Here is a 14,162-nt window from a genome sequence, read left to right on the forward strand (position 1 = left end):
CAAGGGACAGAAGCAGACAACCAACTGGGACAATCTGTGGGGTGCCAGGCTCCAGCGAGCTGCTGCTGCTGCACTAAGAAGGAGACAGCGCTGCTGCTGCATGCAGCTGCTGCTGCAGCGACGCGAGACAGGCGCCCGGGGATCGGATCCCGTGGCCGGGGTCACCTGCGTGGGCTGGGGTGTCTGTACACCTCGCGGGCCAGCGAGAAGGACTTCAAAAGGCATTCGGGACTTAAATTAACTTCACAATTTATAAATAAAACAAAAATAAATGGTGAAGTTCCTTCCCCAGAGGCCCTAAGCCGCAGACAGCCATCTCGAGACGCCCCGCGGCCCCACGCTGTCGCCTGTGTGGACCCAGCTGCTCCTGGGGTATTATTTCTGGTTATTTTCGCACCTCACCGGGAACTTTTCGATTAATAATGCATTAATTAATTAATTCATTTATTAATTGTACTTAAAAGCTCTCAGGGGGGCCAAAAAAAAGAAAAATTGACAAGACCGCCGCCCAGGTGACTCCGCTACTTCACTTTTCCAGCGCGAGCTCACGAGACAGACACACAGAGGCCCTGGGGCCCCGAAGGGGCCCCTGCGTCCAGCTTGCCATGCTAGGGGGCCCCCCAGTGTTCCATATTTGCCGAGCTAGGGGGCCCCCAATACCCTTTCTGGCCGCAGGGGCGCGTCCTGGGGCCCCTGGGCAGCAAGCTGGGGGTGTGTAGGGAGCTTTAGGCACTGGCAGAGGCCCCTGAGGGGGCCCCTTGCATATAGGGGGCCAAAGGGGCCGCGGGGGGGCCAGCCTCAACACAGCTAGCTGCCACAGGGGCCCCCAGCCTCACCACAGCTAGCTGCCACAGGGGCCCTCGAACTCACCACAGCTAGCTGCCACAGGGGCCCTCAACCTCACCACAGCTAGCTGCCACAGGGGCCCCCAGCCTCACCACAGCTAGCTGCCACAGGGGCCCTCAACCTCAACACAGCTAGCTGCCACAGGGGCCCCCAGACTCACCACAGCTAGCTGCCACAGGGGCCCCCAGCCTCACCACAGCTAGCTGCCACAGGGGCCCCCAGCCTCACCACAGCTAGCTGCCACAGGGGCCCTCAACCTCAACACAGCTAGCTGCCACAGGGGCCCCCAGCCTCACCACAGCTAGCTGCCACAGGGGCCCCCAACCTCACCACAGCTAGCTGTCCCAGGGGACCCTACTCTCAACATAGCTAGCTTCCCCGGGGGCCCCTAGTCTCAGCATAGCTAGCTGCCGCAGGGGCCCCTCCTCTCAGCATATCTAGCTGTTTCAGCGGCCCCAAGTCTCAGTTGATCAAGCTGTCCCAGGGGCCCCAAGTTAGGCCCCTGGGGGCCCCCTGCGGGGGCAGAGGGCCCCTCAGCACTGTTTATAATTGCTTCGAGGGGGCCCCACTGACTGCTGCTTCTCCCGCTAGCGCAGCAGCAGCAGCAGCTAGCTGCAGCACACTGGCCCCAAGCAGCGGCGAAGTGACAGCTGCAGCACATTGCGCGGCGAGAGCGCTAGCTAGACCTGTGCCTGAACCGCTAGCTAGCCATGCCTCAGCTAGCCAGCTAGCTGGCTTGCTAGCTCGCTAGCTAGCTAGCTAGCTAGTTAACTGGAATATATCTCGCTAGCTAGCTAGCTAGCTAGCTAGCTGGCGAGGTCGAGTGAGCCGCACGGCTTGCTCTGCTCCTGGGCGCCTGCTAGCTAGCTGCTGAGGGCCTTCACGGCTAGCAGCAGCAGATGCCTACAGCGCAGCTGCAGAGAGGGGAGCCCTAAAGGGTTTAGGGTTTAGGGTTTAGGGTTTAGAGAAGTGTTTAGATCCTAATCCACGGGCCGCCTACTTCTTTGCTGCTGTTTCTAGCCTTTGTGTCTGCGCCCCAATTGCTGCACTAAAACTGCAGCATAATTCTACTTTAGCCATTATAGCGATTAGCCAGAAAGCCCCAAAGAGTGCCAGTCCCGCAGAGGTATGTGCTGCAGTGCATGCACGCATGCATGTTCTGCATGCATGCACTGCCGCATGCACGCATGCATGTTCTGCATGCATGCACTGCTGCATGCATGCATGTTCTGCATGCATGCACTGCTGCATGCATGCATGTTCTGCATGCATGCACTGCTGCATGCATGCATGTTCTGCATGCATGCATGTTCTGCACGCATGCACTGCTGCATGCATGCATGTTCTGCATGCATGCACTGCTGCATGCATGCATGTTCTGCATGCATGCACTGCTGCATGCATGCATGTTCTGCATGCATGCACTGCTGCATGCATGCAGCTGCAGGGGCCCAGGGCCTGGTTGGGGCTGGCTAGGAGAGACGCTACATAGGATTGAGGCCCACGGGCATTTGCCCCATTGGCTGCTGCTGCAGCACTTGCTGCTGCTGCTGCTGCGGCGGAGGCGGCTGTGTTGGGGCCGGTGCATGCGGCTGTTTCTGTAGGTAAGGCGCCTGGGGCTGCTGCTGCATCATCTGGCGTTGCTGCTGCTGCAGCATCTGCTGCTGCTGAAGGAACTGCTGCTGCTGCTGGACCATCTGCTGCTGCTGCTGGCCCTGCATTGGCTGGGCCAGGTGGGGCTGCGGCTGCAGGGCAGCCTTTGCCTGTTGGTGAGTTTGCTGCTGCGGGTCATGCGGAGGTGCTGCTGCTGCTGCCAGGTGGGGAGACTTCGGGGGGCAGTATGCTGCAGCAGCAGCAGCAGCAGCAGCAGAAAGGCCGGGGCCCCGGGGCCCCGGGGCAGCCAAAGAGGAAGGAGAGGGGACCCCCATGGGCGCTGCAAAGTTGCTGCCAGCAGCTCGAGTCCCAGCAGCAGCAAAAGTGTCAGCAGGGGAGGGGAGGCAGACAGCCCCAGGAATCCCCGGGGCAGCAGCAGCAGCAGCAGCAGCAGCTGCTGCTGCTGCTGCTGCTGCTGACTCGTCGTTGCCAGTTCCCTGGGGAGGCGCCCCTGCGGCAGTGAGCGCAGCCTGCGAAGGGGCTGGCACTGCGGCAGCAGCAGCAGCAGGAGCTGCAGCAGCAGCAGCAGCAGCAGCCCCCGCCGCCTTGCCCATAGTGATTGCCTCGTGCTGCCGCTGCAGCTCTTGAATGCGAAGAGTCATCAGAAAGGCATCTTGCATCAGCCCAATGCTTTCCGTCTGGCGGCCCCACAGGCAGCACACGAGCAGCAGCAGCAGCAGCAGCAGCAGCAGCAGCAGCAGCAGCAGCAATTGGTGTATGGCTCGGTACAACACTAGCAGCAGCAGGGAGCAGCACACCCCCCAGCAGCAGCAGCACGCAACGCCAAGCAAGTAAACCGTCAGACAGCTGGGGCCCCTCCCTAAAGATGTGCGCGGCAAAGCAGCAGCAGCAGCAGCAAATGCAGCAGCAGCAGCAGCAAATGCAGCAGCAGCAGCCACGACACGCTGCGGCCTCAGCCACCAGCACCGCCACAACCACCATCACCACCGCAGCAGCAGCAGCAGCAGCGGCCTCAGCAGCAGCAGCAGCAGCAGCAGCAGCAGCGGCCTCAGCAGCAGCAGCAGCAGCAGCAGCAGCAGTCACGAGACGCCACGCGCTCAGCGACCATCGCCGGGATCCCCACCGCCAGCACCACCGCCGCGGCCGCAGCAGCAGCAGCAGCAGCAGCAGCAGCAGCAGCAGCAGCAGCAGCAGCAAAGGCTCGCCTGGATGTAGGCCTGGAGTCCCAAGTAAAGCTGCAGCTGCTGCTGCTCGCTTTGCTGCTGCTGCAGAAAATAGGCGCTGAGGGGGTGCGGGGGGGCCTCGCCCACGGGCGCTGCAGTGAGGCTGTCGTAGAGCCAGTCGGGGGGGTCGTGGATGAGCAGTTCGTCGTAAGTCTGCAAAAAACCGAAAAAAAAAAAGGAAATTGAAGCGCTTTTCGAGGCGCAGCAAACGCAATGGAAGAAGGAACAAACAAAGGAATAAAAAAGCGGAAAAAGGAGAAAAAAAGAAGAGAAAATGAGCGAAAACCGCGCGAAAAAAGCGGAAAAAGAGCGAAAAAACGAGAAAAAAAGGGGAAAATTGCAAAAAAAAGAGATGAAAAGGGGGAGAGATGAGGCAATTAATCAAAAAAAAGAAGTTCAAAAAGTGGAGAATGCAAAGGGAAAAGAAGAGGGAAAAATGGCAGAAGTGGAGAGACAAAAAGCGCAAAAATGTGGCGGAAAAAAAGAGAAAAAACGGCAGAAAAAGAAAAAAAGGAAAAGAAGCAAATGAAGCAGAGAAATCGGAAAAGAAAGAGAAGACAGGAAAAGAAAAATGGAAAAAAAAGAAGACAAAAAGAAAAGAGAAAGAAGAAAAAGAAGACAAAAAGAAAAGAGAAAAAAGAAAAAGAAGACAAAAAGAAAAGAAAAAGAAGAAAAAGAAGACAGAAAGGAAAGAGAAAAAAGAAAAAGAAGACAAAAAGGAAGGAGAAAGAAGAAAAAGAAGAAGACAAAGATGCAAAAAACAAGAAAGAAAAAAAAGACAAAAAAGAAAAAGAACAGAAAAGAAAAAAAAGAAAAAAAAGACAAAAAACGGAGCCCCCTCGAGACCCCCAAAAGGGCACACCGGACGGGCCCCCGGGGGCCCCCAAGCACACGAGGGGGCCCCCCGGGGGCCCCCAAGCACATGAGGGGGCCCCCCGGGGGCCCCCAAGCATAGGAGGGGGGCCCCCGGGGGGCCCCCTTCCTCTGCTTGGTGCAGCACGCGAGAGGGCCTCCCACGGGCTCCCAAGAAAACAGGGGGGCCCCCCTGGGGCCCCCAACGACACGGGGGCCCCCCCTGGGGCCTTCAAGGACACGGGGGGCCCCCCTGAGGCCCCCAAGGACACAGGGGGGCCCCCCTGGGGCCCCCATGGACACGGGGGGGCCCCCTGGGGCCCCCAAGGACACAGGGGGGCCCCCCTGGGGCCCCCAAGAGGGGCTTAATGGGCGTCGCTCACCTCTGAGGCGACACAGGGGCCCTGCGAGGCGCCTGGGAGGTTTAGCTGCAGAGCGCAGGAGACACAAGCCTCGCAGCAGCAGCAAGCTGCAGCAAACCCTCTGCTGCTGCTGCTGCTGCTGCTGCTGCTGCTGCTGCTGCTGCTGCTAGGCTCACCCGCAGAAAGTGGCAAAGCTCCACAGGGGGAAGGGCCTCGTCTATTAGAAAGATTTTGGCGGTGATGTAAAACTCCCCCCAACCCGCTTCCGAGACCTCGTAGGGGGGCCCCGTAAGTGCTGCAGCAGCAGCAGCAGCAGCAGCAGCAGCAGCAGCAGCAGCAGCAGTAGCAGCAGCGGCAGGAGTAGCAGCAGCGGCAGGAGTAGCAGCAGCGGCAGCAGCAGTAGCAGTGGAAACGGCAGCAGTACCGGCAGCAGTACCAGCAGCAGCAGAAGCAGCGATAGCAGCAGCAATAGCAGCAGCAGCAGCAGAAGCAGCGGTAGCAGCAGCAATAGCAGCAGCAGCAGCAGCAGCAGTGGTAGCAACAATAGCAGCAGCAGCAGCAGCAGCAGAAGCAGCATTTAGCGCCAGCGGCGTAGACAGACGCAGAGGGACAGAGCCCAGCAGCAAAGCAGCAGCAGACAAGCGCTGGGAGAACCCCAAACCCCAAACCCCAAACCCTAAACCCTAAACCCTAAACCCTAAACCCTAAACCCTACTTCTGCGGGGGTTTACGAAAGACGGATCCAACTCGAAAACAACTTTTTTAATGAAGTGCGAAATGTCTTCTCCATCTGGAGACCTCAAGAGACAAGTCCACTTGTGGGTCATGTCGTTGTGTCTCCTTTTTTCCTGAGAGCAGCAGCAGCAGCAGCAGCAGCAGCAGCAGAAGCAGCAGCAGCAGCAGCAGCAGCAGCAGAAGCAGCAGCAGCAGCAGAAGCAGCAGCAGCAGCAGCAGCAGAAGCAGCAGCAGCAGCAGCAGCAGCAGCATGATCAGCAGCAGCAGCAGCGTTCAAGGCAGCAGCAGCAGCAAGCAGACGAACATGCGGCAGCAGAAGAGCGCCTCAGGGACTGAAAGGAAAGGCTAAGGACTTGCTGCGAGGGTTTAGGATTAGGGTTTCGAGCTAGGGTTTAGGGCTAGGGTTTAGAGCGAGGGTTTAGGGTTAGGGTTTAGGGTTAGGGTTTAGGGTTAGGGTTTTCGCTGCTTGTTTTATTCCCCGCATCTTAGGAGAAGTACGAGGGTTTAGCGGCGGCCTCACGGGCAAAAACTAGGGTTTAGAGCTCGAATTAGGGTTTAGGGTTTAGGGTTTAGGGTTTAGGGTTTACGGCTTGAGTTAACTTGAAAGCATAAGTCCCCATTATAAGGGGCTTTCTTATGGTGAGGCCCTTCCGAATTCGCCCAGGGGGGCCCCCAGCAGCAGCAGGGGCCCCCGAGACCCTCATTTTGCTTCTGGGCAAAGAGTTCGGACCTGCTGCTGCTGCTGCTGCTGCTGCTGCCGCTGCTGCTGCTGCTGCTGCTGCTGCTGCTGCCGCTGCTGCTGCTGCTGCTGCGCTTTCTGCTGCGGCCCCCAGGCATGCAGGGCACCGGGGCCCCCGAGCCCAGCAGGCAGGGTAGGGGGGCCCCTTCTCTGCTGGGGGCCCCTGTCTCTTGGGGGCCCCTCGGTGCCCTGGAGGCCCCCAGGACCCTGTTGGGGGCCCCTGTTTGATCAGGGGGCCCCAAGTGCCCTGGGGGCCCCAGGCAGTGGCCGCAAGGGGGCCCCTGCAAGGCTTGCGCAGCTGCTGCTGGGCACTGGAGGCGACAGCAGCAGCTGCTGCAGCTGCTGCAGCTGCTGCTCGGGACAAATAAAAACCCTAAATTGGATTTTTTGCTGCTGCTGCTGCTTCCAAATTGCTGCTTCCCGCAAACTCTGCAGCACCGCATGCAGCAGCCCCAGGGGAGCCACCCGGGGGCCCCCGAGCCGCTGGGGGCCCCCGGGGCTGGGGCCTTGGGGGCCCCCTTAAACCCTAGTGGGGTTTGGGGGGCCCCCGGGGCCCCACCAGCCCAAATACTGGACTTCTAAACCCTTTTTTAGGGCTTGGCTGGGCTTGAGCTGCTGCTGCGGCGTTTGCTGCTGCTCCTTCGGAAAAAGAAAGAGATAAAAGAAGACTTAGAGAGAAAACAGAAAAAAAAAGAATACACAAAAGTAAAGAAACAAAAAAGACAAAATTGGCAAAAAAAAGAAAAGAAATGCAGCAAAATATGGCAGAGACGCAGCAGTAGACGCGAGCCGCAGCAAAGACACCAGAGCGCCAGCAGCAGCAGCAGCAGCAGCAGAAACAGCTGCAGCAACAGCAGCAACAGCACCAGCAACAACAGCAGCAGCAGCAGCAGCAGCAACAGCAGCAGCAGCAGCAGCACAACCCGCCTGTTGCCTTGTGTGTCTGCTGCTGCCTAGGGCCCCCGAACCCCCCCCACCGCCAGCCTCCGGGGGGCCCCCGGGGGCCCCCTCCTTCTGTGGGGCCCCTGGGGGCCCCCCTGCGCCTCTTGCCCAAAGCCTGCATAGAAAAAAGGGTACTGGGGGGCCCCTCTTGGCGCTGGGGGCCCCCCGCGCTGCCTGGGGCCAAAATGCCCCTCAAAGGGCCCCAAAAAAGACTCGAGGGGGCCCCCCAGGGGCCTCCCTGCATGCAGCTGGGGGGCCCCGCAGCAGCTGGGGGGCCCCAGAAGCGCGGGGGGCCCCCAGGGGCCCCTTCTTTTGTGGCTTTTCTTTTTGCTGCTGCTGCCTGCTGCTGCCTCTGGGCCCTTGCTGCAGAGGCTGCGGTGCTGCAGGTGAGCAGCTCTCACTGGGGGCCCCTCCCGCTGCTTCAGCAGCAGCAGCAGCAGCAGCAGCAGCAGCAGCTGCAGCAGCAGCAGCAGCACAGTTTGAGAACCCTCGCGATCCCCTTAACGAGAAGGGGGTCCCCACCTCTAAGGGTGGGTAGGGTGGATGCAGCAGCAGCAAAACGAAGGCATGGGGGCCCCCATGGGGCCCCCCGAAGGGCCCCATTGGCTGCATGCAGCCGGGGGGCCCCCAGCGGGGCCTTTATTGTCTCTCTTTGGGGGCCCCGGGGCCCCTCCAGAGTCTTTGCTGCTGCAGCAGCGGGGCCCCAGGGGGCCCAGTGGGGCCCCAACTTGAAGAAAAAGGGCCTCCCTTTGGCAGCCTCTGCCACAGCAGCAGCAGCAGCAGCAGCAGAGGGTCCGGCAGCAGCAGCGAGCGAGGGGGAAGCAAAAGCAGCAGCAGCAGCAGCAGCAGCAGCAGCAGCAGCTGCTGCTGCTGCAGCAAAGGAGGAAGAAGAAGCAGCGGTAAGCATTGCCCGCGCTGCCTCAGCTTCCGCAAAGGCGGACGCGTTGGCGGCGGAGCGCGCAGCAGCAGCAGCAGCAGCAGCAGAAGCAGCAGCAGCAGCAGCAGCAGCACGGGGCAGCCGCCCCTACCACTTCTTCCAAGCCGACCTTCCTGGAGACAGTCTCCTTACAAGGCCTTATCCTTCTCTAGAAGACCCCCCCTCGAACTTGCCCCCCCTTGGCCTGGGGCATTTGCCCACGGAGGCCCCAGGGGGCCCCCCGGGGGGCCCCCCGGGGGGCCCCCCAAGTCCCACGGGGTCCCTCGGGGGCCCCTCTGGGGGCCCCCCAGTGGCCCTGGGGGCTTCCGGGCCCCCCCCTGGGCTCCCCCAGGGCCCGCCGGGGCCCCCCGGGGGCCCCCCCGGGACGCTGGGGGCCCCCCCCGGGGGCCCCCCAGAGTCCGGGGGCCCCCCCGGGGGGCCCCCCGGGGGGCCCCCCGGGAGGCTGGGGCCCCCCGGGGCCGGCGTGGGGGCCCTGGGGCAGGGGGGCCCCCTGTGGAACGTGCTGGGGCAGGAGAAGGCGGCAGTGGAGGCCGCAGTGGAGTTGGAGAAGAAGTTCGTGGAAAGGCGATGGCTGGAGAGATTGGCTGCGACGCAGAAGGCGGCGGAGACGCAGCAAAGGGCCGCCAGGCAGCAGCAGCAGCAAAAGCTGCAGGCAATGGGGGCCCCCAAATGTACGCAACAGGGGGGCCCCCGGGGCCCCCGGGGCCCCCGGGGCCCCCGGGGCCCCGGGGGGGCCCCCGGGCTTGGGTTTCTTTGGGTTTTTGGGGTTCTTTGGACTTCTTTTGGGTTCTTTTGGACTTCTTTTGGGTTCTTTTGGACTTAACTTTGTTTCTTTTGGTTCTTTTTTTCCTTTTTGCTTCTTTTTTGTCTTTTTTGGATTCTGTTTTGTCTTCTTTTGCTGCTGCTTTGTTTCTCTTTCTTTCTTTTTAATCTTTTTGGGTTTTTTGTCTTTTCTTTCGACGCATTTTGCTGCCGCTCTGCTGCTGCGCAGCAACGCCGTTGCTGCAGTGCTGTGGGGCGGGGAGTGTTGCCTGGGGCAGGGCCTAGGGTTTAGGGTTTAGGGTTTAGGGTTTAGGGTTTGGGGTTTGGGGCGGGTTGTCAAACCTAGAGTTGGGGGTTAAAGTCTGTGGCTGGGGTTTCGGGAGACCCAGGGTTTGAAGCCTTGCCTGCCTCACGAAGCTCCAAGCCTAGGGTTTAGGGTTTAGGGTTTAGGGTTTAGGGTTTAGGGTTTAGGGTTTAGGGTTTTGCTGCGGCTGCCTCAGGGGCCTTCTCTGTAGACAGCCAACGCGTCGAAGCCCCTGCGGCTCTTCACTACGACTTCAGGACTTACGGGCCTTTCTTTGAAAAATATGTTGTTAGTTTTTTTTCTTTTTTCTTTTTTCTTTTTTTCTTTTTTCTTTTTTGTTTTTCTCTATTCTCTTTTTTGTCCTTTTTCCCTCTTCCCTTTGTCTCTTTTGTCGGATTTTGTTTTTTTCGTTCGTCTTCTTTTGCTTTTTTCTCTTTTGCTTTTTTTGTTTTGCTTTTTTCTTGTTTTTCTTTTTTGTGTTTTCTCCTGAATCGCTTTTTGTGTCTCTTTGTCTCCTTTTGCTTTTTCTTTTTCTGTCTTCCTTTTTTTCTTCGCCTCTTTTTATTTTTCTGGTCCCCTTTTGCTTTTCTGTCTCTTTTGTTTTTTCTCTTTTCTCTTTTTTCTTTTTCCCTTTATTTCCTCTTTTCTGTTTTCTCTTTTGTTTTTTTTCTTTTGTCTTCGTTGCTGAAGGGCCTCTCGCTGTTATATCTCATTTAAGCATAAAGCTCGAGTGGTTAGGACTATATAGCGTTTACCTTTGCTGCTGCTGCTGCTGCTGCTGCTGCTGCTGCTGCTGCTGCAGGAGGAAACACAGGGGCAAGTGAGCTGCAGCGAGGTTCACTACGACGCTGCAACAGGGACTTTCGAGGAGACGCCTTTGCCTCCGCCGGGGAGGAGCAGCAGCCCCCCGCAGCAGCAGCAGCAGCAGCAGCAGGAGCGCGAGCGGTTGGCTGCTGCTGCTGCTGCTGCTGCTGCTGCTGCTGCTGCTGCTGGGGAGGTGTACGGCCCCGCGCGCAGCGGCTTCCGGCTGAAGCAAATAACGCCGCCCGTGGCCCACCGCAGCGGCATAAGTTCTTTTTTTTATTTTCATTCTCCGCACTCAGCTCCTTTTGTTCCTTTTTTAAATGCATGCAGAAGAGAAACTTTCACTCTTCCGAGACCCGCGGTGACAGCCTTGAAAATCGAAAACTTGGATTCTTACGTGGCGGCCCCTGCGCTGCAGCCCCCGGGGCCGAGCCAGCTGCCTGCGGCGTTGCTGCAGCAGCAGCAGCAGCAGCAGCAGCAGCTGCAGCAGGTGCAGCAGCAGCTGCAGCAGCAGCAGCAGCAGCGCCTCAAGGGCATCAGCCCCTCCGCCTTCTTGACCCGCCTCCCCGTCGAAGTCGGCATGTGTGTCATTGGCATGCGAGAAGACGTGGAGGACTTGGTGGAAAACTTGCGACAAATAATTTTTCGGAGAAAAAAGAAAAAAAAGACCAAGGGGGGGGCCCCCGACGGGGGCCCCCCCGGCGAGGCGGGGGCCCCCAGCGAGAGGGGGCCCCCGGGGGGGGCCCCCAGCGAGAGGGGGGCCCCGGGGGGGGCCCCCGGGGGGGCCCCCGGGGGGGCCCCCGGGGAGAGGGGGGCCCCTGGGGGGGCCCCCCTGGGGTCGTTTGAAAACCCCTGGGTGGCCTCTTTGTCCGTGAAGGGCCCCATTGCCGCTGTTGCTGGGGACTTGGTGTTGCCTGAGGACTTGGAAGTGGTGAACAAAAGTCAGTATTTGTGCACAATGAGTGCAAATTACTTTTTGAATTTGAAAGTGAAAATAGAACTAATAGAAGAGTTTGTGTTGCCGGAGTTTGGCTACGACAGTCTCAACAGAGACATTGACAAAGACGGCTTCTTCTACTTCGCCAGTTACTGCGCGCCAGTCCAGGCCTTTGGCTTCGAGGCCCACAGAGTCCCCGAGACCCTTTCTGCTGCTGCATCTCGGGGGGCCCATTCCCGGTCTTTGGCTTTTTATTCTGCTGCTTCTTACGCGGAGGCGCAGCAGCAAAGGTTTGGCAGGGCCAGGGAAGAAGACCCCGTTTTCAGGGACCTCGCCAAGTGCCTTCCCCTCGGGGGGGCCCCCGGGGGGCCCCCCAGGGGCCTCGTGGGGGCCCCCCCTGACGGGGGGCCCCCGGGGGCCCCCCGCCAGCCCCAGCAGGGGCCCCCCGGGGGGGCCCCCGCGGCGTCTGCGGCCCCGCAGGCGGCGCCCGCGGCGCCCGAAGAGGGGGGGGGGGCCCCTGGGGCCCCGGAGCCCCCTGGGCCTGCAGAGGGGACGGGGGCCCCCCGAGAGGGGGGCCCCCAAGGGGGGCCCCCCGAGGCAGGGGCCCCCCAAGGGGGGCCCCCCGAGGCAGGGGCCCCCCAAGGGGGGCCCCCCGAGGGAGGGGCCCCCCCGTTCCCGTATGAGAGTTTGGGAGAAGTTGTGACAATAGAAATTCACACTGACGGATCTGCAACTCCTCGAGAGGCCTTTCTAGAGGCCCTCGACAGAGTTAAAGGACTTGCTGTCTCAGTGCAAAAAGCTCTTTTGCAAAACTGCAAAAAGTCAAGAGATGGAAACGCAGAAGAAGAATTCGAAGACCCAGATATGTACAAAGACAAACACAGGTGGGGGAAGCAAACTCAGAAAAAAAACTCAGAAAAAAAAAGACTGAGACAAAAAGAGAAGAAAAAGACTGAGACAAAAAGAAGAAAAAGACTGAGACAAAAAGAAACAAACACAGAGAAAGAGACAGAGAAAGAAAGAGAAATAAATGGACATGAAGAAGATGTAGACTCAGGGACAGAGGCAGAGACAGAAAACAAAAAAAAATAATAAATAAAAAAATAAAAAGAGACAAACACAGAGTCCTTGTTTTCTTGTCCTTATTTTTTTCTTTTTCTGTCTCTGAAGAGGAAAGGAGAGACACTTAGAAGGGGGAAAGCCCCAAAGACTGCAGCGCATGCAGCAGCAGGCTGGGTTTGCTGCTGCGGGCTGTGGGGCCCCGGGGTTGCATGCATGCGTTTTCGCTGCTGCTGCTGCTGCTGCTGCTGCTGCTGCTGCTGCTGCTGCTGCTGCTGCGCTGCAGGTACATAGGAGTGCCCTGGAACCCTTACAAGGACTCTCTCGCAAGAACTATTGACCGCCACAAGACCTTTTTCAGAAATGACATTTTGCGGCAGTACAGCCCCGTCAAAGAGCAGCTCATGGCCCGCAGGGAGCTCTTCGGGGCCCCCAGGGGCCCCCCACCAGGCCAGCCCGCCCCCGCAGCTGCAGGGGCCCCCGGGGCCCCAGGAGCCCCAGGGGCCCCTGGAGCCCCAGGGGCCCCTGGAGCCCCAGGGGCCCCAGGAGCCCCCGGGGCCCCAGGGGCCCCCGGGGCCCCAGGGGGCCCAGGGGCCCCAGGGGCCCCTGCATTGGGGGCCCCTGGCGCCTGGGCGCCGCCGCCGGGGGCCCCCGCAGCGGCGGAGGGGGCCCCGTTAGGGGCCCCCGGCGAGTTGGAGGGGCCCCCCGGGGGGCCCCCGCTGCCGAGCGGGGAAGAACTGGAGCGGCTGCTGGACGAAGAAGAGCTGGAGGAAGAGCTGGTGCAGCGAAGTCCGACTTTGCGGATAGAAAGGGAAAAGGAATACCAAGCAACTCTGAAGTTGAAAGAAGATCTCGAAAGGGGAAAGTTGCTGCAAGAAAGAGGGGATGGAGAGGGCCTCCCGAAGTTCCCCATCAAACACAAGGGCCTCGAAGAACCCCCCGAGTGGGTCTTCGAGGACTTCATGGCCCAGCGAGTGCCCATCGGCTGGGTCACCGGCTTCACCGACGACTGAGTCCGCAGCTGCAGCAGCAGCTGCAGCAGCTGCTGCAGCAGCAGCTGCAGCAACAGCTGCAGCAGCTGCAGCAGCTGCTGCAGCAACAGCTGCAGCAGCTGCTGCAGCAACAGCTGCAGCAGGGCGGCCGGTGTTGCAGTGCAGCACGCAGCTGCAGCAGGCCTGCCCCTGCTGAAGTGCTGCGGGCCGGCCCGTGCTGCAGTACTGCAGCTGCCGCAGCTGCACGCGGCTGCAGCAAAAGTGCTGCAGCTGCTGCTTGCACCTGCGCGCTGCAGCTGCGCGCTGCAGCGCTTGCTGCAGCTGCTGCAGCGCATGCTGCAGCTGCTGCAGCGCATGCTGCAGCTACTGCAGCGCATGCTGCACCTGCTGCAGCGCATGCTGCAGCTGCTGCAGCGCATGCTGCAGCTGCTGCAGCGCATGCTGCACCTGACCCGACATTCGAAGCGTCCCTTTATAGTCACGAGGGCTGTAGGGTCTACTTCAGATAGTGGCAAAGATCAGCAGCAGCAGCAGCAGCTGCTGCTGCTGCTGCTGCTGTTGCTGCTGCGAAGGCCCCTCCTGGGTGTCTATCCTCTGCTCAGGTCCCGCTTTTTCTGGCTGGACATTTCCATGTCGAAGTCTTTTATCTTTTTTATTTTTTCAGGGGCTGTCTCCAAAGGCAATTGCCTCCTCAGCAATGCACAGGGGCCCTAACTAGAAAAGCCCCGCAGGCCAGCAGCAGCAGCAGCAGCAGCAGCAGCAGCAGCAGCAGCAGCAGCAGGTCTAACTAGACACTAGCTAAACCTACACGGAGCCAACAGCCCCCTCTGCTTCTTAATGACTCTCTGCTTCTTTTAATCCTCTTTTCATCTTTAAGACTCTTTGCTTCTTTAAGACTCTCTACCTGCAGCCTCCTCACACGTATCCAGTCTGTTGCTTTCTGGCACAAACACGGGCCCCGAGGGGCCCCCCGTGCTCCGGGGGGCCCCCCGGGGCCCTCCCGAGGGGCCCCCCGGGGGCCCCCAGAGCTCCGGGGGGCCCCCCGGGGCCCCCC

General features: G+C 60.0%; 3 protein-coding genes across 3 annotated transcripts; 1 reads left to right on the plus strand and 2 right to left on the minus strand.

Moving 5' to 3' along the window:
* Positions 1-2,330: 2,330 nt before the first annotated feature.
* On the minus strand, positions 2,331-3,119 carry ENH_00012390 (hypothetical protein; the record flags this gene model as incomplete). The annotated part of the gene is made up of 1 exon (XM_013578969.1): positions 2,331-3,119. The coding sequence occupies one exon, from the start codon at positions 3,117-3,119 to the stop codon at positions 2,331-2,333; it is 789 nt and encodes a 262-aa protein (XP_013434423.1).
* A 2,482-nt stretch (positions 3,120-5,601) lies between these two features.
* ENH_00012400 (hypothetical protein, conserved) lies at positions 5,602-6,336 on the minus strand (the record flags this gene model as incomplete). Its single annotated transcript, XM_013578970.1, has 2 exons — positions 5,602-5,745; positions 6,220-6,336. 2 exons carry the CDS (start codon positions 6,334-6,336, stop codon positions 5,602-5,604), a joined length of 261 nt encoding a protein of 86 aa, XP_013434424.1.
* Positions 6,337-7,498: 1,162 nt separating this feature from the next.
* ENH_00012410 (DNA-directed RNA polymerase alpha chain, putative) lies at positions 7,499-9,073 on the plus strand (the record flags this gene model as incomplete). The annotated part of the gene is made up of 1 exon (XM_013578971.1): positions 7,499-9,073. The coding sequence occupies one exon, from the start codon at positions 7,499-7,501 to the stop codon at positions 9,071-9,073; it is 1,575 nt and encodes a 524-aa protein (XP_013434425.1).
* Positions 9,074-14,162: the final 5,089 nt, after the last annotated feature.

This window comes from Eimeria necatrix, genomic scaffold (genome assembly GCF_000499385.1).
Source record: "Eimeria necatrix Houghton genomic scaffold, Enh_scaff138, whole genome shotgun sequence".
Lineage (NCBI taxonomy): Eukaryota > Apicomplexa > Conoidasida > Eucoccidiorida > Eimeriidae > Eimeria > Eimeria necatrix.